This window comes from Lynx rufus, unplaced genomic scaffold, assembly GCF_022079265.1.
Source record: "Lynx rufus isolate CCGP_SWC_20201006 ecotype Redwood Valley unplaced genomic scaffold, mLynRuf1.p SCAF_3, whole genome shotgun sequence".
In the NCBI taxonomy this organism is placed as follows: Eukaryota; Metazoa; Chordata; class Mammalia; order Carnivora; family Felidae; genus Lynx; species Lynx rufus.
Window position 1 is genome coordinate 122,902,591 of NW_025814845.1, and position 18,432 is coordinate 122,921,022.

General features: G+C 38.4%; 1 protein-coding gene across 2 annotated transcripts in view; it reads left to right on the forward strand.

The window, feature by feature from the left end:
* The window catches only part of EDNRA (endothelin receptor type A), a 54,452-nt gene extending 36,618 nt beyond the window's left edge, over nucleotides 1-17,834 (forward strand). Inside the window, exons 3-7 of one of the 2 annotated variants that reach the window (XM_047091901.1) lie at nucleotides 6,206-6,404; nucleotides 9,504-9,656; nucleotides 13,839-13,972; nucleotides 14,398-14,506; nucleotides 17,694-17,834. In XM_047091901.1, coding sequence (XP_046947857.1) covers nucleotides 6,206-6,404; nucleotides 9,504-9,656; nucleotides 13,839-13,972; nucleotides 14,398-14,506; nucleotides 17,694-17,834 — 736 coding nt within the window. The remainder of the gene's footprint in view (nucleotides 1-6,205; nucleotides 6,405-9,503; nucleotides 9,657-13,838; nucleotides 13,973-14,397; nucleotides 14,507-17,693) is intronic. The other variant, XM_047091902.1, reaches the window with a different exon arrangement.
* The last annotated feature ends 598 nt before the right edge of the window (nucleotides 17,835-18,432 follow it).

Sequence of the window (18,432 nt, forward strand, 5' to 3'; positions counted from 1 at the left end):
GACTGGATAATTTTGCTAGCTTATTTTTCTTTTTTTGTTTTGTTTTGTTTTTATTTTTGAGAGAGAGAGACAGAGCACCAACAGGGGAGGGGCAGAGAGAGAGAGGGAGACACAGAATCTGAAGCAGGCTCCAGGCTCTGAGCTGTTGGCACAGAGCTTGACATGCGGCTCGAACTCACAGACTGTGAGATCATGACCTGAGCTGAAGTCAGACGCTTAACCGACTGAGCCACCCAAGCAATCCAGATTATTTTTCTTTGATAACAACCTACCTAACAAAACCTACCTAACCTACCTAACAAAACTTAGCAGCTTAAAACAACCACCATTTTATTATTACCTCACCATATGGTGGGGTAGGAATTTGGGCAATTCTTATGCAACTTGTCACTTTGACTGGGGTCTCCTGGTGGATTTCATCTCGTGGCTCAGCTTGTCTCTTGGGTCCAAGATACATGACTAGCCCTTTGGCAAGAACAAATGGAAGTCTGAGCCTAACTCCCTCTCATGTAGTCTAGCACCTCTTACATTCTCTGAGACAGGCCCAGGGCTTCAGGGTGGAGTCGCTGCTCTGCTCGGAAGCCAGGCCTGAAACCCACAAAGCATCCTTCCAGCTCTACTCAGTCAGTCCAAGCAGTCACAGGCCAGCCCAACTGAAAGACTCTGCCGAAGAAGTATGAAAGTACTCACTGCTATCTTTTAATCTACCATGCCTGGTTTCTCTTTAGAATTCTTCCTGCTGAGGAGACTATAGATGCTGGAGAGGATGTGGAGAAACGGGAACCCTCTTGCACTGTTGGAGGGAATGCAAACTGGTGCAGCCACTCTGGAAAACAGTGTGGAGGTTCCTCAAAAAATTAAAAATAGACCTACCCTATGACCCAGCAGTAGCACTGCTAGGAATTTACCCAAGGGATACAGGAGTACTGATGCATAGGGGCACTTGTACTCCAATGTTTATAGCAGCACTCTCAACAATAGCCAAATTGTGGAAAAAGCTTAAATGTCCATCAACTGATGAATGGATAAAGAAATTGTGGTTTATATACACAATGGAGTACTACATGGCAATGAGAAAGAATGAAATATGGCCCTTTGTAGCAACGTGGATGGAGCTGGAGAGTGTGATGCTAAGTGAAATAAGCCATACAGAGAAAGACAGATACTATATGGTTTCACTCTTATGTGGATCCTGAGAAACTTAACAGAAACCCATGGGGGAGGGGAAGGAAAAAAAAAAGAGGTTAGAGTGGGAGAGAACCAAAGCAAGAGAGACTCTTAAAAACTGAGAACAAACTGAGGGTTGATGGGGGGTGGGAGGGAGGGGAGGGTAGGTGATGGGCATTGAAGAGGGCATCTTTTGGGATGAGCACTGGATGTTGTATGGAAACCAATTTGACAGTAAATTTCATATATTAAAAAAAACTAAAATTAAATTAAATAAATAAAATTTAAAAAAAATTCTTCCTGCTGAAATAAATAAATAAATAAATAAATAAATAAATAAAAATAAAATTCTTCCTGCTGGTATTTTGCCTCCAAACCTCTGCATGGAAGTTAGTTTGTCTATCATATAAGATACATAAATCATAAAGAAAATTACAAATGATTGCATTTGCTGTTAATTAACAATGTGCATAGGTAAGGGTAGAAGTGACACTTACTGGAAGTGGCAACATGGAAGGGAAAATAATAAATTCCAATGTAGACAAGTATCGATAGGCACTTGGTAGAAATTACTGAAGTACTGAAAGTACTTCAGTTACCTTTTCCTTCTCTTGATTCAATAATTCCCCTCAAGATAATTAATCCAGGAAAATCATTCAAAAACAGAAAAAAAAACTATATATACAAACATATTTATAACTGTGTTATTCACAACCTTGAAACACTAGAATTGATGTGAACTTAGGAGAAATATTTAAGTCAACTGTATCAATATCCAGTTATACTGTGTAGCTATAAATTAATAAATGCCATGCTTCTGTAGAAGCATAAGGCCATTTTTTATCATGAAAAGTAGATAAAGCTAAAAATAAAATTGTAATTGATATGGTTATAATATATATTTAGATTATGCTTGTGAGAATAGAAATAGGCAAAGAATAAGAAGAAATAAAAATAGGTTTTGTTGAAGTGGTATTTTTTAATTTGTTTTATTTCATCCTGTTTTAAAGTACATTCAATAATAAATATATTAAAATTTACTTGCCATCCCAGGCCATACCTCAAAAATTCAAAAACATGCATTAAATGCCTTTGGCCTTGGAAACATGTAGAAATCTATATATAGACATACACAGTAACAAACATCTTTACATAAATAAAATGCGTAATTTATACTTTTATTTTGGCATATCACATGACAGGGTACAAGGTGATGTCGTGGGAAAAGACTCCCCTGGGTGTTGGCAGACCAGAGCCCTAGTCCGGGCTCTCCACATTCACAGGAGATGAGGCAGACGATATAGTAACACTCCAGTCCTCAGGTTCCCAACTGGTAGAACATGAAGGGGAGAAAGATCACCCCAAGAGTCCCTCATGGTTTTTTAATTATTTGCTTCTAGGATTCTAAAAGTATTAGCTTTTTGTTTGTTGTCTGTCAAGGCTGCCTTAAAAAATAAGAAAATGCTCAGAATATAGTGTGCTTTATTGGCTGATAAAGATAAATGCATGGCCAGGAAACAAAGACATTTACTTCGACAGATATTTATTTGGCACCTATTGTTCTAGGTATCGTGACCAACATATAAAATGCCTGCCCTCATGGCGCTTATATTCTAAAGACAAGGGTGGACAGAGACGATAAATAAAATATTTGATTGGTCACATATTGGTGACCAATTGGTAAGCACTATGGAGAAAAATCAATCAGCGTGAGCAGGTCAGCGTAAGTCTGTAGGGGATTCTGGCAATTTCAAACAGGATGTTCAGGGAAGGACCCTATGAAAAGCTACACCTGAGTAAAGTAAAGCAGATGAGGAAGCAGCTCTGAGAACACCAGTAGGCATTCCCACTGGGCTGGAAACTGCTGGGGGATTTGAACCGAGGGATGACATGAGGGACTTACATGTTAACAGGCTCACTTTGGCTGTTATGTTTGGGATAGAATGAAGTAGGACAAAATGGATGAAGGGAGACTAGTTAGGAAGCTACTAAAATAATCCAGGTGGGATGGTAACAGGAGAGATGGTGAGATGTGGTTGCATTTAGGTGTATCGTGAAGGAAAAGGTCACAGGGTTTGCTAAAGAATTGGATGTGTGATAGCAAAGGGAAAAAGAGGAGTTAAGGCTAACTTCAAATTCTGGGCCTGAGATGGTAAGGACTGAAGAGAGGGCAGGGTGGAGGTCATGAAAGGGACCAGGAGTCTGGTTTGGGTAAGTTCGAATGCCTATTAGATTTCAAGTGGCCATATCAGTTAACTAGTTGGAAAGACAAGTCAGGAGCTAGAGGCGGGGTCCTCGGTTAGACTTATAAATTTGGGAATTAATTATCAGTATATAGAAATTTTAAATGATGCTAAAGCCATGAGACTGGATGGATCACTAAAAGAAAGTGTGTTGATAGAATAGAAAAGAGGACCAAGGACTAAGGAGGAATCCAATGCTAAGAGTTTGAGAAGTGAGCAGGTTCCAGCCAAGGAGATGAGAAGAAATAGCCAGCCTTATCAGCTGGAGAAAGACCAGGAGAAATGTAGTAGAAGGCGAGAGAAGAAACCATTGCAAAAAGTAGACATCATTTCTGGAATATCAGCTGTTAGTGGTTGAATCTACACTTGCAGATTTTCTATGGCAAGTGAAAATGTCATATGTGTCCACTAGCTCCATTGAAGGATGTTTATAATCACACCTAGTTAGGAGAACATACTTATGGATATGTGTGTTGTATCATTATATTCTAAATAGAAATTATGTTTGGAACATCCGGTATTTCTTATCTTTCACACCTTTCCCTACCCCCATCATCACAAATGATTATTTCTAATTAACTCTTACAATTGTTTTCTCATGTCATGTAAATGTCATCAAAATCAATGTGATTACAAATAAAAAATAGTCTAATTCTTAGTCATGTGGGTTTGCTACACTATACACTAAAAACTACTTCTATTTATTTTAAAATGTTGAATTTACATTAGATTATAGACATGTAATAATTTGAGGACTCATGGCATATTACAAAATGAAGCTGCTTTGTGAATATACTCATCATAATAACATGTTGACCACATTTTCCTTCTCAAACCACCTTCTGTCTCCAATCCTGCCTAATAAATCTTGCTTCCTTACTCCCTTAGGAGATAAAGCACTTTATTTAAAGCACCTTTCCTGATAGTTGATCTAAGAGAAGGGGAAAAGAAATAGATATAACTCACTGACAGCCTCGGGATATAGACATCCTGTCTCCATTCCTTTTAGCTTTTACTGGACATCAGGCTGCCAGTCTAATAAGGCAACAAAGAAAAGTAAACAGAAATGAAAAGCAAAATAAATAGCAGTCTTTATCCCACTGGAAATAACCATAAATTTAAAAATGCAATCTTGGCTATATCGTAAAAGGATTTTCTTGGTTTGTTTGCATAGCTGTATTTTATTCAATTCTGAACTAATCTGGACTTTTTTTTTTTTAAGATTCTTATTGTACATCAATCTTATTTATCCTAAAAATCTTTTGCAAAAAATATTTCTTCAGCAAATTGTGCTATATGTGTGCCATATGGCATCGTCGTGCATACCCAAACTATAAGTTCTAATCTACAGTGGAGAACTAGGTAGCATAATTCCTAAGACCTGTGTTTTCACAGATGTACCTTGTAGATGCACTGAGATAGCCAGTAAATATAAGTGATAAGAGTGATTATGGGTAACGTGTAGTTTGCCTTGGCTTTACTGACAAATCTTTGACATTAAGTCATGTGCCCTAGAAGCCCATGTGCACCTGTCCCCAATGCCTTGGTCTGTTTTACAGTCTTCTTCTGGCACTATCTAATGAAAGCTATAAAAAGAGAATGTTTACTTTCCATTACAACAGCAAAAAAAATTTCAAGAATGAAGCCACAAAAATACCATACCATGTCACAGGTCCCATCTTAATAGTAAGCCTAAAAGTAGTTAGCACCAGACCATCACCTCAGGTCAGAAACACAGACTTTCTGAAACCAAACTTTCTTTAGACTTAACATTGAAATGGGATTACTATCACAAAAAATATTAAAGTAGAAAATAAACAATTTCTGAATGCCAGTTTGTTTTTTGATTGACATGATTGTCCAGTAACATTTATGTTCTACATTTTTCTATGAACCTTTCTTTTCTATTAGATTGTAAACCCTAAAGATTAGGAACCAAGATATCTTTAACTCCACTTTATCTATTTTAGCTCAGGACCATAATGGGAGATAGTCATTCTTTGACTACCAGGTATACAGTGAGAGAAGAAAGGAGAAAATGATAGCTATCTATGGTCATATTCATTTAAGGATATCTAGATCCACTTCATAATAATGTTTCAAGTTTCTTTTTTTAATATAGAGAGAGGAGTAAGATGTTACCTTAACAAGTACCAGCAGCTTTCACTACACCTTCCATCATCCAGTTTTTCCCCCCAGCTTAAAAAACATAGGCACGGGGCGCCTGGGTGGCGCAGTCGGTTAAGCGTCCGACTTCAGCCAGGTCACGATCTCGCGGTCCGTGAGTTCGAGCCCCGCGTCGGGCTCTGGGCTGATGGCTCAGAGCCTGGAGCCTGTTTCCGATTCTGTGTCTCCCTCTCTCTCTGCCCCTCCCCCGTTCATGCTCTGTCTCTCTCTGTCCCAAAAATAAATAAACGTTGAAAAAAAAATAAAAATAAAAAACATAGGCACATTTATCTGATGCTGCCCCATTATAAGCCATCACAAGATTTTCCTGAATCCCAAATGAAGACCTCAGACTCAGGCCTGCCAGACACCTGATTCCCAAAGGGGTGGAACTCTTAATGGTTCCACTTACTTTTCAAATCAGGACTCACAGAAGGGTCCTTATTTTTCACATCAGGACTCACAGAAAGTTCCAGGACTCATTGGAAAGTTCCAGTGATTGGTCACTGGCTAAGGGGAGGATCTTTCTAGCATTTATAATTATTTTTTAAATGAAATAAATTTTAAATTTCCTAACAACTAGGTTCTGCCTCCATTTCCCCCACCCCCACCCTGCTTTGGTTTTTCAGGTACAGAGCAGTTGCCTCCTGGAGTCGTGTCCAGGGAATTGGGATTCCCTTGATCACTGCCATTGAGATCGTCTCCATCTGGATCCTTTCTTTTATCCTGGCTATCCCTGAAGCTATCGGCTTCGTCATGGTGCCCTTTGAATACAGGGGTGAACAGCACAAAACCTGTATGCTCAATGCCACATCAAGATTCATGGAGGTATGGAGAGTTTAAAGGAAATTGGGGAGGAGAGGAGGTCTTCATATATACTTTACCATCGCCAAGACTTGTTGATATTTTTACAGTGCCCAGTGTGGCTTACTCTGTTAGTTCAGTCCCATAATTAGAGCAACTATTTTGTTTTCACTCTTATATTAGAGCACAATTGTAGACACAACTCTAGTTTTACCCCAAACAACTCAGCATCTGAAACAAACTTACTCAGAAAGATAGATGTTGGGGGGGGGGGGGAGTATATATATACACAGTGCTATTTGTTTTTATAATAAGTAATACAGCACAACAATTTCCATCTGATGGGCATGCTAATATGTATTTTATGTTATTTGGGGAAATGCACATTCCTCACACTTTTTTAAAGATAGATTTACTAACTTAAAGTAGGAAGTTATACTTTATGTACTTATATTAGTACAAATTCTATATGTAATATACAAATAACAAATTTGCAGAACTTTTTAAAAAGTGTTTTAGTTCTTTAACAAATTCAGTTGTTGTTTGATATATCTGACCACATTAATGTTTTTTTGAAAAGTTTAATTACATAACTGAGTGTATTGGGAAACATGTTTAAAATGCATATTTCCTTTGCCAAACTAGTCAAATGTGGACTGGGGAGGAAAAGGAGAACCATTTCTCTTAAATCAGCATAATTTAGTGCTTTGATGTAGGTTTCATGCAGCTCAGATTCCACATTTAATCCTTCACAGACATCCCCAGGTATGTTTTCCTAACTTGAAAAATTCACAAAATTAGTGGTTTTACAGTTGACCAGTTTTCCTGCATTGGAAATTCTTCTTTTAAAATTAAAAGTACTCATGAAAACTGCCAAACTGGCGATGTTAAAATTAAGGTCTTCTGTTTATCTACTGACCTTTTTATTAAGTCGATGTCCATAGTGAAAAACAAAGTAGCAGCAGGAGGTTATCAGAATTTGGGCAGTGCGAATAAGCAATCTAGCTATTCCCGACAAAAGTGTTAAAGAGAAGAGGCTTAGTATAAGAATGAGCTCACTAATCAATTGAAACTAGACAAAATGAAATGGGCTACTTCACAACAACCGAGTCTCTCTTCTAGAGTGGGCAAGCAAAGACTAGCTAGCTACCTAAGGGGATTACAATGAAAAGTATGAGTTCAAACTGATTGTTTTTTAGATTCCATCCAACTCTGAAGTTTTCAGACTCATTCTCCCCCAGCTTGTGTTTCATTCTTTCCTCCTCAACTCTGCCCTAACCTAGAATGGAGGGAGGTCCCTCCATACCCTGGCTGATGACATTAGTTCAAAAGAAACGTGTGACCCCTTTCTCTACAGGCCTCTGCCATGGAGGGGGCAGGGGACTCCATTGAGACCCCTCAGAGGTCAGCTTCCAGACCTTCTGCAGCTGCTTCTAGGGCATTCACACCCAGGCAGCAATGCATCTGGAAGAAGGAGGTACAAGTGAAGAGAGCGCTTAAAGGAGTGTTTGTGTGCACTTAAACAAAGAGTTCTGATTTTTTTGTTCTTGTGTTTTGTTTTGTTTACTTCAGTACGCAAATCTTTCTGCAGTGTGATGTGGAGAGGGAAATACTTGTATAAACAGATCTGAATAAACCAAGTCCCTTGGTGTAGTTTGCACTAACCTTAGGATAGAATTCAGGGGTCTGTGAACCTGAATGGAAAAGAAATTACATATTGATTTTCACTAACTTCTAACTGAAATTTATCATTTCCTTCTATTGTGAATGTAGGCAACAAACCACAGTCATATTTAACAGAACCATTTTATTTCCACTAATGGAAGTAATACACATTTTCATAACATAACAGTTGGATAATCTTGAAATATCATTTCTGCTCATCATTATTTCAACTTCTGATGGTTATTAGAGCCACCATTTGATTTTTCATTTAATTTGTTAATAAACACCTAGATCAGAATTTTAATATTTTGATAGCTGTGTTTCAACGTAATTGGCTACCACTGTAATCTTATTTTATTTTATGCATATAAAAGTATCATTCTCAGAAAGGATTATAGTCTTCACCAGACTTCCAAAGCATAGAAACAGTTAAGAACCTCTGCCCAGAACTTTTTTTCCTCAGGAACCATTTATAGATTATTTTAATAGACATGTTATAAATGTAGCCTACTGGGCCTCTTTCTATATTCAGCAACTGTCCGGTTTTTCACAGAGCAGCATGATTATTTTTTACTGTGGGAACTGAGATAATACAGGAGGCTGCATTATCCTTCGTAAATAAACAATCTGGAGAAAGAGTATAAGGAAAAGCATTTCTTCCTAAGTCGGTGATTAATTTAGTGGGAGGAAGAACGCAGATATAATTTTCTAATTTCCATTTTGTAGAGTACTAAATTTTCTCCTTTAAAAAGACATAAAACTTAATAATACTAGTATTTACAAATCCTGCCCACAGAGAGATAATGCTAAATAGGCCTTCAGATAAGATACTCTGCCTCAATAGTTTCCAGGTGATAAGTATTAAGAGCTCGAGAAAGGGCATGGTTATTGATGGCTCTAACTGGCTGGCTGTAAGGTCACATAGCAAGCATACCAGGCAAAGGGTTAACTCCCAGTAACCAGAGCTACACAGATAAGCCATTCATAACCTTCGCTGTTACCACACAAGATATTCACATTAAGTACACTTTAACCACAAGAGTCAAAAGTAAACTTGGCACTAGCAAAGTTTTGAGGCTCATCAATAAGTAAAGATAAATACATATTCTATCTATCTCAAAATCATGCTTTATGAGCTTTGGGAGGGAACTCTTCTTCTTGAGTAGGGCTCTCCCACTGTGTTATTAAAACCAATTTCGGTTTATAAATAGTATCTTTGTCAGGATTATTTTTAAGTGCAATTTCTTCATGTGCTACTAGAAAGCCAGGATCATTTTTGGATTTTCCATTGGATTTTGGAATTTCCATTGAGTTTTGAGCACCACCCCAAGCCCTTTACCACAAGTGTGAATGTAGAAACATATCTACAAGCACGAAGATTTTGAAGCTACCAGAGCACTGCCCAGTAAATTTTGATTACAATGCACCTCCTATTCTCTCCCTTTCTTCACCCTACAGTTTTACCAAGATGTGAAAGACTGGTGGCTCTTCGGGTTCTATTTCTGCATGCCCTTGGTGTGCACTGCAATTTTCTACACCCTCATGACCTGTGAGATGTTAAACAGAAGGAACGGAAGCTTGAGAATTGCCCTCAGTGAACACCTTAAACAGGTAAACCTAATAAGATCGTGAAAATTTGGCCAAGACTTATTTGTCCCAGACAACAGAAGGCCTATAAATAAGCGTATTTATTTAGCATATTTACCCTGGTTTGCTAAAAATAAAGTCTTATAACTGTTTTATTTATAGTTATAGTATTAGAAATTTCTTTTTTTTTAATGTTTTATTTTTATTTTTGAGAGAAAGAGACAGAGACAGAGCACAAGTGGGCAGAGAGCAAGGGAAATACAGAATCCCAAGCATGCTCCAGGCTCCAGGCTCCAGGCTCCAAGCCATCAACACAGAGTCCATGTGGGTCTCAAACTCACAAACCACGGGACCATGACCTGAGCAGAATGAAGTCAGATCCTTAAAAACTGAGCCACCCAGGCGCCCCAGTATTAGGAATTTCTTTTGTGAAATAGAGAGTCTGCCTGTAAAACAGGTGGCTTGGAGGCAGGGCCAAATAGAGAGGAACTATTCATTTAGTTTGCCAAGAGTATATTGAACATGTGTGTTCGTGTGTCTGTGAATTGAACTGGGCTTGGCACTGTGCCAGGACACAAAGAGGCATAGGACTTTCTCCCCTAGCAGGCTTTGCAGTCTTGGTGTAGAAATAAAATACAACATGAAAAAATTAGAAAATAGAATCACCAAATATGGTAAAAGTAGCCTATGCTGTAGAAAGCCAAGGATGATATAAAGACAAGGTCACAAAGACGCTTGTCATGGATGAGGGAGATCGAACTGTTCATAAAGGATAAATGGGTTTGATGGGGAAGAAGAAGACAGAGGGCATTTCAAGTGGGAGGACAGGAGTCTAGTTAGAACATGGCACAGGCACCACGCATTTGGGGAGTGGAAAAAAGAGATGAACCTCACTAGAAAACCATCCAAGGTAAGACTCAGGATAGGAAATGGGATTGGGTACATAAAAAGAGGTCAGATTTTGGATAGCCCCAAAATTTGTACATGTCAATAAGAGGCTGCTGTTGGTTCCCTCCCTGCCCTCCCCTCCCCTCCCTCACTACCAGGAAGCAAACAGAACATGTACAGCCATGGACTTTAGAGGGCAAACCTTTACACTTATACTTGCTGGCTCTGTGTTGTTGGGCAAATTGATTAATCTCTCTGAATCTCTGGGTCTTCATAAAATATATGCAATAATATCTGTACCTTTCTGTACAAATACTGATTCAGTTTTAAATTTTAAAAAATTAAATAGGGGTGCCTGGGTGTCTCAGTCAATTAAGCATCTGACTCTTGATCTCAGCTCAGGTCTTGGTTTCAGGGTTGTGAGTTCAAGCCCCATGTTGGGCTCCACACTGGGCATAGAGACTACTTTTAAAAAATTAAACAAAATGTATATAATAATACATCAAGAGGATTACCTAATGCATGTACAGTGTCTAATAGAGCCCAACTCATAGTAAGTACCCAGAAAATGTTTGATATATATTAATTCAAAGAGTAAAACTAGGACTACAGGTAAATTCTCCGTCTCAGCAGAGAAGTGGATAAGAACACCCAACCGCACCAAAAGATAATGAATTGTTGATGAAGCCTGTAAATCTGCTCTCTACAATTACCATACAAAAGCAACATTCTTCATCAGCAACTCTTCTCAACTATTGTACTGATTTTTCTGAGTCTTCAGCTTCTTATCTATAAATTGGGCATAATTGTATATGAATCAATATTATTACAAAAATCAAAGGCATTAGGTGCATACATGTACTGTGTAAAATCCTTACATGCCATAAAAATGGTAGCTATATTTTTTATTAAAATTTAACAGAAAATTATATTGAGAAAATTTAGTATGACTTTGTTCAGGCATGAATGTTTCAAGTGCTCCAGATGTAAAATATATCAAGCAATTACTGTGTTTCACTCCTGCAGTGGAGGTAATTAATTAGAATAGATTTATAAAAAACAAAAACAAAAACAAAAACCCATAGTGTTTTTCAATGTTGACTTTTTCATTAGCACCATGATTGAGTGTTTAAGCTGAATGGTACCTGCTCTGAAAATAACTGAATAGGGATTGGTCACAATAATAGGATGCTCCTTCACATTTACATAGCATTTTATAAGTTTCCAAAGAGCATGTCATTTGCTTATGTGATTTCTTCCAAGCACCCCGAGATATAAGCAGGGTAGATGTCCGCATAAGGGTGGTTAAGCGATTGGCTTATCCAAGTGGAAATTAAAAGCAAAGACTTGGTCCTCCTACAGTAGTCACTGCCTTTGTCACACCCAAAGCTGTAGCAGTTTCCAACAGCAGGAGAGCAAGCCTACTGGAAGGCTTTCCATGGGGGCTGTAGGGAGCTAGCTCTCAGTGAAAGACCATGCCACCCTTTAACTAGTATCCTATATAGCTCTGGTCTTGCTTTCTGCACGGTTTCCTCGAATTTCTCTGTATTATTCTTTCAACATCTTTTATCAGTTAGGGATTGTGTTTGGATGCTGGTAGCAGAAAACCCAAAATAACATTGAGCAAACCAAGTGGAGGTTCTTCTTTCTCCCACAGGAAAAAAAAATAAGTCACTGGTTCAGTGTTCAAGGGACTCAGAAGCCAGGGGTCTGCTGTTTTGCTGACTTTTCCTTTAGTATTGGAAGACAGTAGCTACAACTCTACCCTTATATCAGATTTCCAGGCAGCAAAAAGGGAAAGAATATAGATCATATTAGTGTGTGTGCATCAGAAGGAGTACCCTCCACTTTTAAGTAGCTTTTCCAGAAACCTCTTACAATGATTTCTACTTGATCTCAGTGGTCCGACTGTGTCAAGTGGCCATGCAGATGATTAGCCCAGGCTCACCTGCTGACATAATAAAATCACGGTTCTGACTGATAGTGAGGAAAACAGGAGAATAGATATTGGTTAAGCAAATATCAGACTACCATACAACATATTACCTTTCGAATGATCATCCTCTTTGAGGATGTGCTCAAGGGAGATAACCTTTCCCCCAGTACCCAGTACCCTCCTTTTCTCTTTTTCTGGTCACATTGTCTTCCTGTGTACACTAAAGGACCCTTTAAAATAATCCCCTATTCCTACAGATTGGAACTCTTTATTTTCTCAACCATTGCTTAGCTTATATGTTCTCTGAAGCCATATCCCAGCTATCCCACCCAATAACTCTGGAAGATTAAAGAACTCCAGTCCTTTGGTCTAGAGCAGCAGTTTGTGACAACTGCCTTGAAATCTTCTTAAATGGCTCTATTAATCATGTGGGTTTATTGTAGGCTTCCCATACTTAATGTTATATGCTTTGGGTTGAACCAGCGTTACCCTTCCAAATCCTGTTTTCAATCAATTTTATTTTGACATTAACTGATCCCAGTTACAGACGAGTTGCATTTTATGTTCCTAGTTAGGCTTTCAAATGCATGCGTTTTAATGCTGAAGCATAATGCACACAAATGACTGTTGCAGATAATTCCTAACCTATGATTTTTCTGGTCTACACAAACTCGAAAGTATGTAAACCTTCAAAGTGAAGTCAGTCCAGGGTCAACATGTCCCACTTGTTCTAATCATCATTGCTGATAATCCTTTACCCTCATCCCTCTGTTTGCAAACAAGATGTCGTTGGAAGCTATATGTCATTAATAAAAGAATTTTAGAAGCAAAAAACTCCCAGTGCTAGCTTTCTTCAACAGCAAGAAATGGGGGAAACACATTGCTATTGACCTTTTCTCTTTTTCCTACTTACGTTTTCCAAATATCTTCATAGATTTGTTCCTTCTTTATTATGCTAGGTTCAGTCACTTTGACTGCCATGCTGTCATTAATGCTAGCTACCCATTATGGAGGCTTTTAGCTAACCATCTCCCCCATATAGTCACACACACACACACACACACACACACACACACAGTCACACTGTTGGCTCAGCTCCAGCTAGTTCCCATTTCCCTGACATCTAACTTCTATCCTGACCCTAATAACCAGTTTCAGGCCACCATCCTTCCTGGCAGCCACCCAAAAGAGTCATTAGCAACTCCTTGATTAGAAAGTTGGACTCTAAATATTGAAGAGATAGAGGCACTGTGAGGTATGCTGTTCTGGCTCTTTTTTAAGTAATTCTTTCTTTGCTATCTACAACTTCCTTTGTATAGTTCTTTCCTCTGGTAGAAAAACACTAAACTTATTGTACTTTTTTTCCCCTCACTTTCCTTTAGCGTCGAGAAGTGGCAAAAACAGTTTTCTGCTTGGTGGTAATTTTTGCTCTTTGCTGGTTCCCTCTTCACTTAAGCCGTATTTTGAAGAAAACCGTGTATGATGAGATGGACAAGAACCGATGTGAATTACTTAGGTATGATCCTGTGTACCATTAGGAAATTGGAGTTTCCCTAATTTGCACACTTATAATACTTTTTACCAAACCACCTAGTCTATAGCCTCATTAGCCGTGAAAATTAAAACTGCCAAGTTGATTATTTTTCTTGAGCTGACATAGCCCATGACTGATCCCCAAATTTGTGCAAGCCATAGCTTGGCTTGTGGCTCCCCTCCTGAGGCTGTGCATAATGGTTTGAGCTAACCAAGTGGCAGGTATATCTGTAAATGTTCTGCAGAACTGAAACTGCCATTTAAACAAGCACTTTAAAAAAATTCTGACTGCCACCTATAAGAAATGGCTCCTGGGCAAGAAAAATGCTTATTCTAGGGATAAATGCTAGCTAGCAGATTTAAAAACATTGTCTTCTAATTATTCTACACTATTTTCTTTTGTTCTAGTTTCTTGCTGCTCATGGATTACATCGGTATTAACTTGGCAACCATGAATTCATGTATAAACCCAATAGCTCTATACTTTGTGAGCAAGAAATTTAAAAATTGTTTCCAGGTAAGAATGTTTTGCACGTATTTTTTAAGGACAACCAAATGGTTATATTAAGTAGCCAACAAGCATGGCTAATTCTAGTAGAGAAGTTAAAATCATATTCTGTTACCTAGAGAGTCAGATTGTTAGCATAAAGCAATATTGTCCAGATGTTGGCAAGGATGCGAAGAAAGAGGATCTCTTTTGCATTGTTGGTGGGAATGCAAACTGGTGCAGCCACTCTGGAAAACAGTATGGAGGTTCCTCAAAAAACTAAAAATAGAACTACCCTACGACCCAGCAATTGCACTACTAGGCATTTATCCAAGGGATACAGGTGTGCTGTTTTGTAGGGACACATGCACCCCCATGTTTATAGCAGCACTATCAACAATAGCCAAAGTATGGAAAGAGCCCAAATGTCCATCGATGGATGAATGGACAAAGAAAATGTGAGATATATATACATATATATATACATATATATATATATATACATACATACATATATATATACATATATATACATACATATATATATGTAGATACATAATAGAGTATTACTCAGCAATCAAAAAGAATGAAATCTTGCCATTTGCAACTACGTGGATGGAACTGGAGGGTATTATGCTAAGTGAAATTAGTCAGTCAGAGAAAGACAAAAATCATATGACTTCACTCATATGAGGACTTTAAGAGACAAAGCAGATGAACATAAGGGAGGGGAAACAAAAATAATATAAAAACAAGGAGGGGGACAAAACAGAAGAGACTCATAAATATGGAGAACAAACTGAGGGTTGCTAGAGGGGTTGTGGGAGGGGGGATGGGAAGGAATCTACTCCTGAAATCATTGCTTCACTATATGCTGACTAATTTGGATGTAAATTTAAAAAAATAAAAAATAAAGTTAAAAAAATAAAGCAATATTGTCAGAAAGATTGTCAGAAAAGCAAGATCAGTTCAGACAACAAAATATTCAGAGGTATAAAAAAGACTAACTTAATAATATGCTAATTTAGTATGCTGCTTTAAAAAGAAATGCTCAAGGGGCGCCTGGGTGGCTCTGTCGGTTAAGTAGCTGACTTTAGCTCAAGTCATGATCTTGTGGTCTGTGAGTTCCAGCCCCGCGTTGGGCTCTGTGCTGACAGCTCAGAGCCTGGAGCCTACTTCTGATTCTGTATCTCCCTCTTTGTCTGCCCCTCCCCTGCTTGCTCTCTGTCTCTCTCTCTTTCAAAAATAATAAACATTAAAAAAAATTTTTTTTAAATACACTGTTTTAAAAAGAAATGCTCAAGGGGCCTTTGGGTGGCTCAGTCGGTTAAACATCTCGTTCCTGATTTCAGCTCAGGTCATGATCTCATAGTTCATGGGATCTAGCTCTGAGTCAGAGAGATCCCTGCTTGGGATTCTCTCTCTCCCTCTCTCTCTGCCCCTCCCCTGATCTTTCTCAGGTTTGCTCGCTCTTGCTCTCTCTCTCAAATAAGTAAACTTTAAAAAAAAATTTTTTTAAAGGAATGCTCAAGGGGTGCTTGGATGGCTCAGTTGGTTGGGCATCCAACTTTGGCTCAGGTCATGATCTCACAGTTTGTGGGTTCGAGCCCCGCATCGGGCTCTGTGCTGACAGCCTACTTCAGATTCTGTGTCTCCCTCTCTCTCTGGCCCTCCCTCACTCATGCTCTGTCTCTGTCTCTATCTCAAAAATAAATAAAACATTAAAAAAAAATTTTTTAAAGGAATGCTCAAATGTGAGCTCCAGGCTGCATAGAATACATAAAACCTATTCATGCTTTTCATTATCTTAGACTTTAACCACAGTCTCCAACAAAATTAAATTCTGTTGTTAAAAACAATCTTGCTAAATACTGCTTAATACTATATTTAATAATAGCCTCTTCAAGGAGAGTAAATGCTTATTGCCCTGGAAATCTGAACTAATGTAATTTCATTCAAAATCAGTTTCCTTATGTTCTTCAAACTTCCTTGCAGCTAAGCTAACCCACGTCCTCCAGAAGCTCCATGCACTTCTTACCAAGGTGTCATTTCTGCAGTTCCTGGGATGATTTAGCATACAGTTAATTCTAACTGGATTTTGTTCTCTTTGGCCAGGATGTTTAACTTCAGTTTATGGCACATATTAGGAAGAGTAGGGTAGAGGTCAAGGCTGCAGGATCTGGAAGCAAACAATCTTGATTTACACCACAGCTTTGTACTTGCTAACTGTCTAACTCAGGTCCAGGTGGTACCCCTCCTGCCTCCTCAGTTTGATCATCTGATTTTATAGATTATCTATCTCATGGGTAGGATTCAGTGGGCTAATATATGTTAAGCACTTAAGACAATAATAAGCTGTCAGTATGAGTTTATTATTATTAGGGGTAGAGAAGAGAGGAAAACCACAATGACTGCCCTCATGTAATTTGCCATCTAGAAGGAGACAAACATATATTTACCAAAGAATCATACAAATAGATGAATCTTGGCATGGAAGTTCTAGCCAACACCTTTTTGAAATCTACTTGATAATGTTTACAAGTCATGAAATGCTATAAGAAAGATTCTGCCCAAAGAAGGATTGACTAAAATGCTGGTCATGATAATATATAATCTGGAGTTAACATCATTTTGATTAATTTACATACTAATTAGAGGGAAAGGAAAAATCAATGTACAAACTCTCAGAAATTAAACATGTCTTTTGACTGATCTGCAGAAAAAGGTAGCATATGCTGGAGAAATCTAGAGTCCTGGGTTCTAATTCCAGTTCTGCCTATTTCTCCCCTAAACCTCCTTGTCCTCATTAATAAAATGAGGAAAACAGCACCTACCACCTAAGGTCATTATGAACATCAGATGAGGCGCCCCATGCAGGTGGTGCACACTGTGGAAATGCCAGGCCCCTCTGGACTCTTCTCCATCCATGCCTACCCCAAGTCATGGAACATCTCCCTCAGGCCAACACTGCCTTCTCTTCCTCTTTGACTTGGTGAATAAATTAAAACAAGAAACAAGGGATCTATTTTTCCAGCACTAGAATGGACAGTTTAACTTCTACCTAGAAATTATAGGCTCCATACTCTGTTCAGGCTCACATTCTGTCCTCAAATTTGTATGGACATTTCCCCCTTGTTGGTAGGAAGCCAAGGCCTCTGTGTTCTGCTGGGAATGGGTTGGTAGGCTCATGTTATTTAGAATCTGTTCTTTCTCCCAGTCTTGCCTCTGCTGCTGCTGTTACCAGTCCAAAAGTCTGATGACTTCGGTCCCCATGAATGGAACAAGCATACAATGGAAGAACCACGAACAAAACAACCACAACACAGAGAGGAGCAGCCATAAGGACAGTATTAACTAAACAGCTTAAGAAACATTAATCAATATTCCTTCAAAGTCTGTTGAAGAGAAAAAAAATCACGCAGCAACTGTGTTTCCAGAAATCTTTTCTCCAAGTCTTCTCCCATGATGCAACCCCAACCCCAGAAAAATGCTTTCCAAAACATCAGAGGGTGGACTGGCTTATAGTCACAAATTCAATGAATCTTTCTTCTTTAATTTATCTAATTTACATATTCTGCATGTTATATTCAGCACCAAAAAATGTTGGGAGTTAGCAGGGAGAAAGGAGACTGTTCAATTAAACCAGAAGGATATTTGCTACTTTTGCATGAAAATAGAGTCTCCGAGTACTTAACAGCTTCCATGGCAGTTCTGTGGAATATTCCATGAGAACTGGTCATAATGAAAATTTTGCAATCTTGACAAGGTTTTCTTTTTTTTAATTGGCCAAAGACAGTAAGATGAGCAATTAGGTTAATGTTTTTCATGTCACTTTTTTTATTTTTAAAACATCAATTCTCAAGCTGCAACAAATACAGCCACTTAAAGCACAGACTGATATCCACATGTGGCAGTTTAATAGCTGCTATTCAAAGAATTGTTAAGAACTTATATAT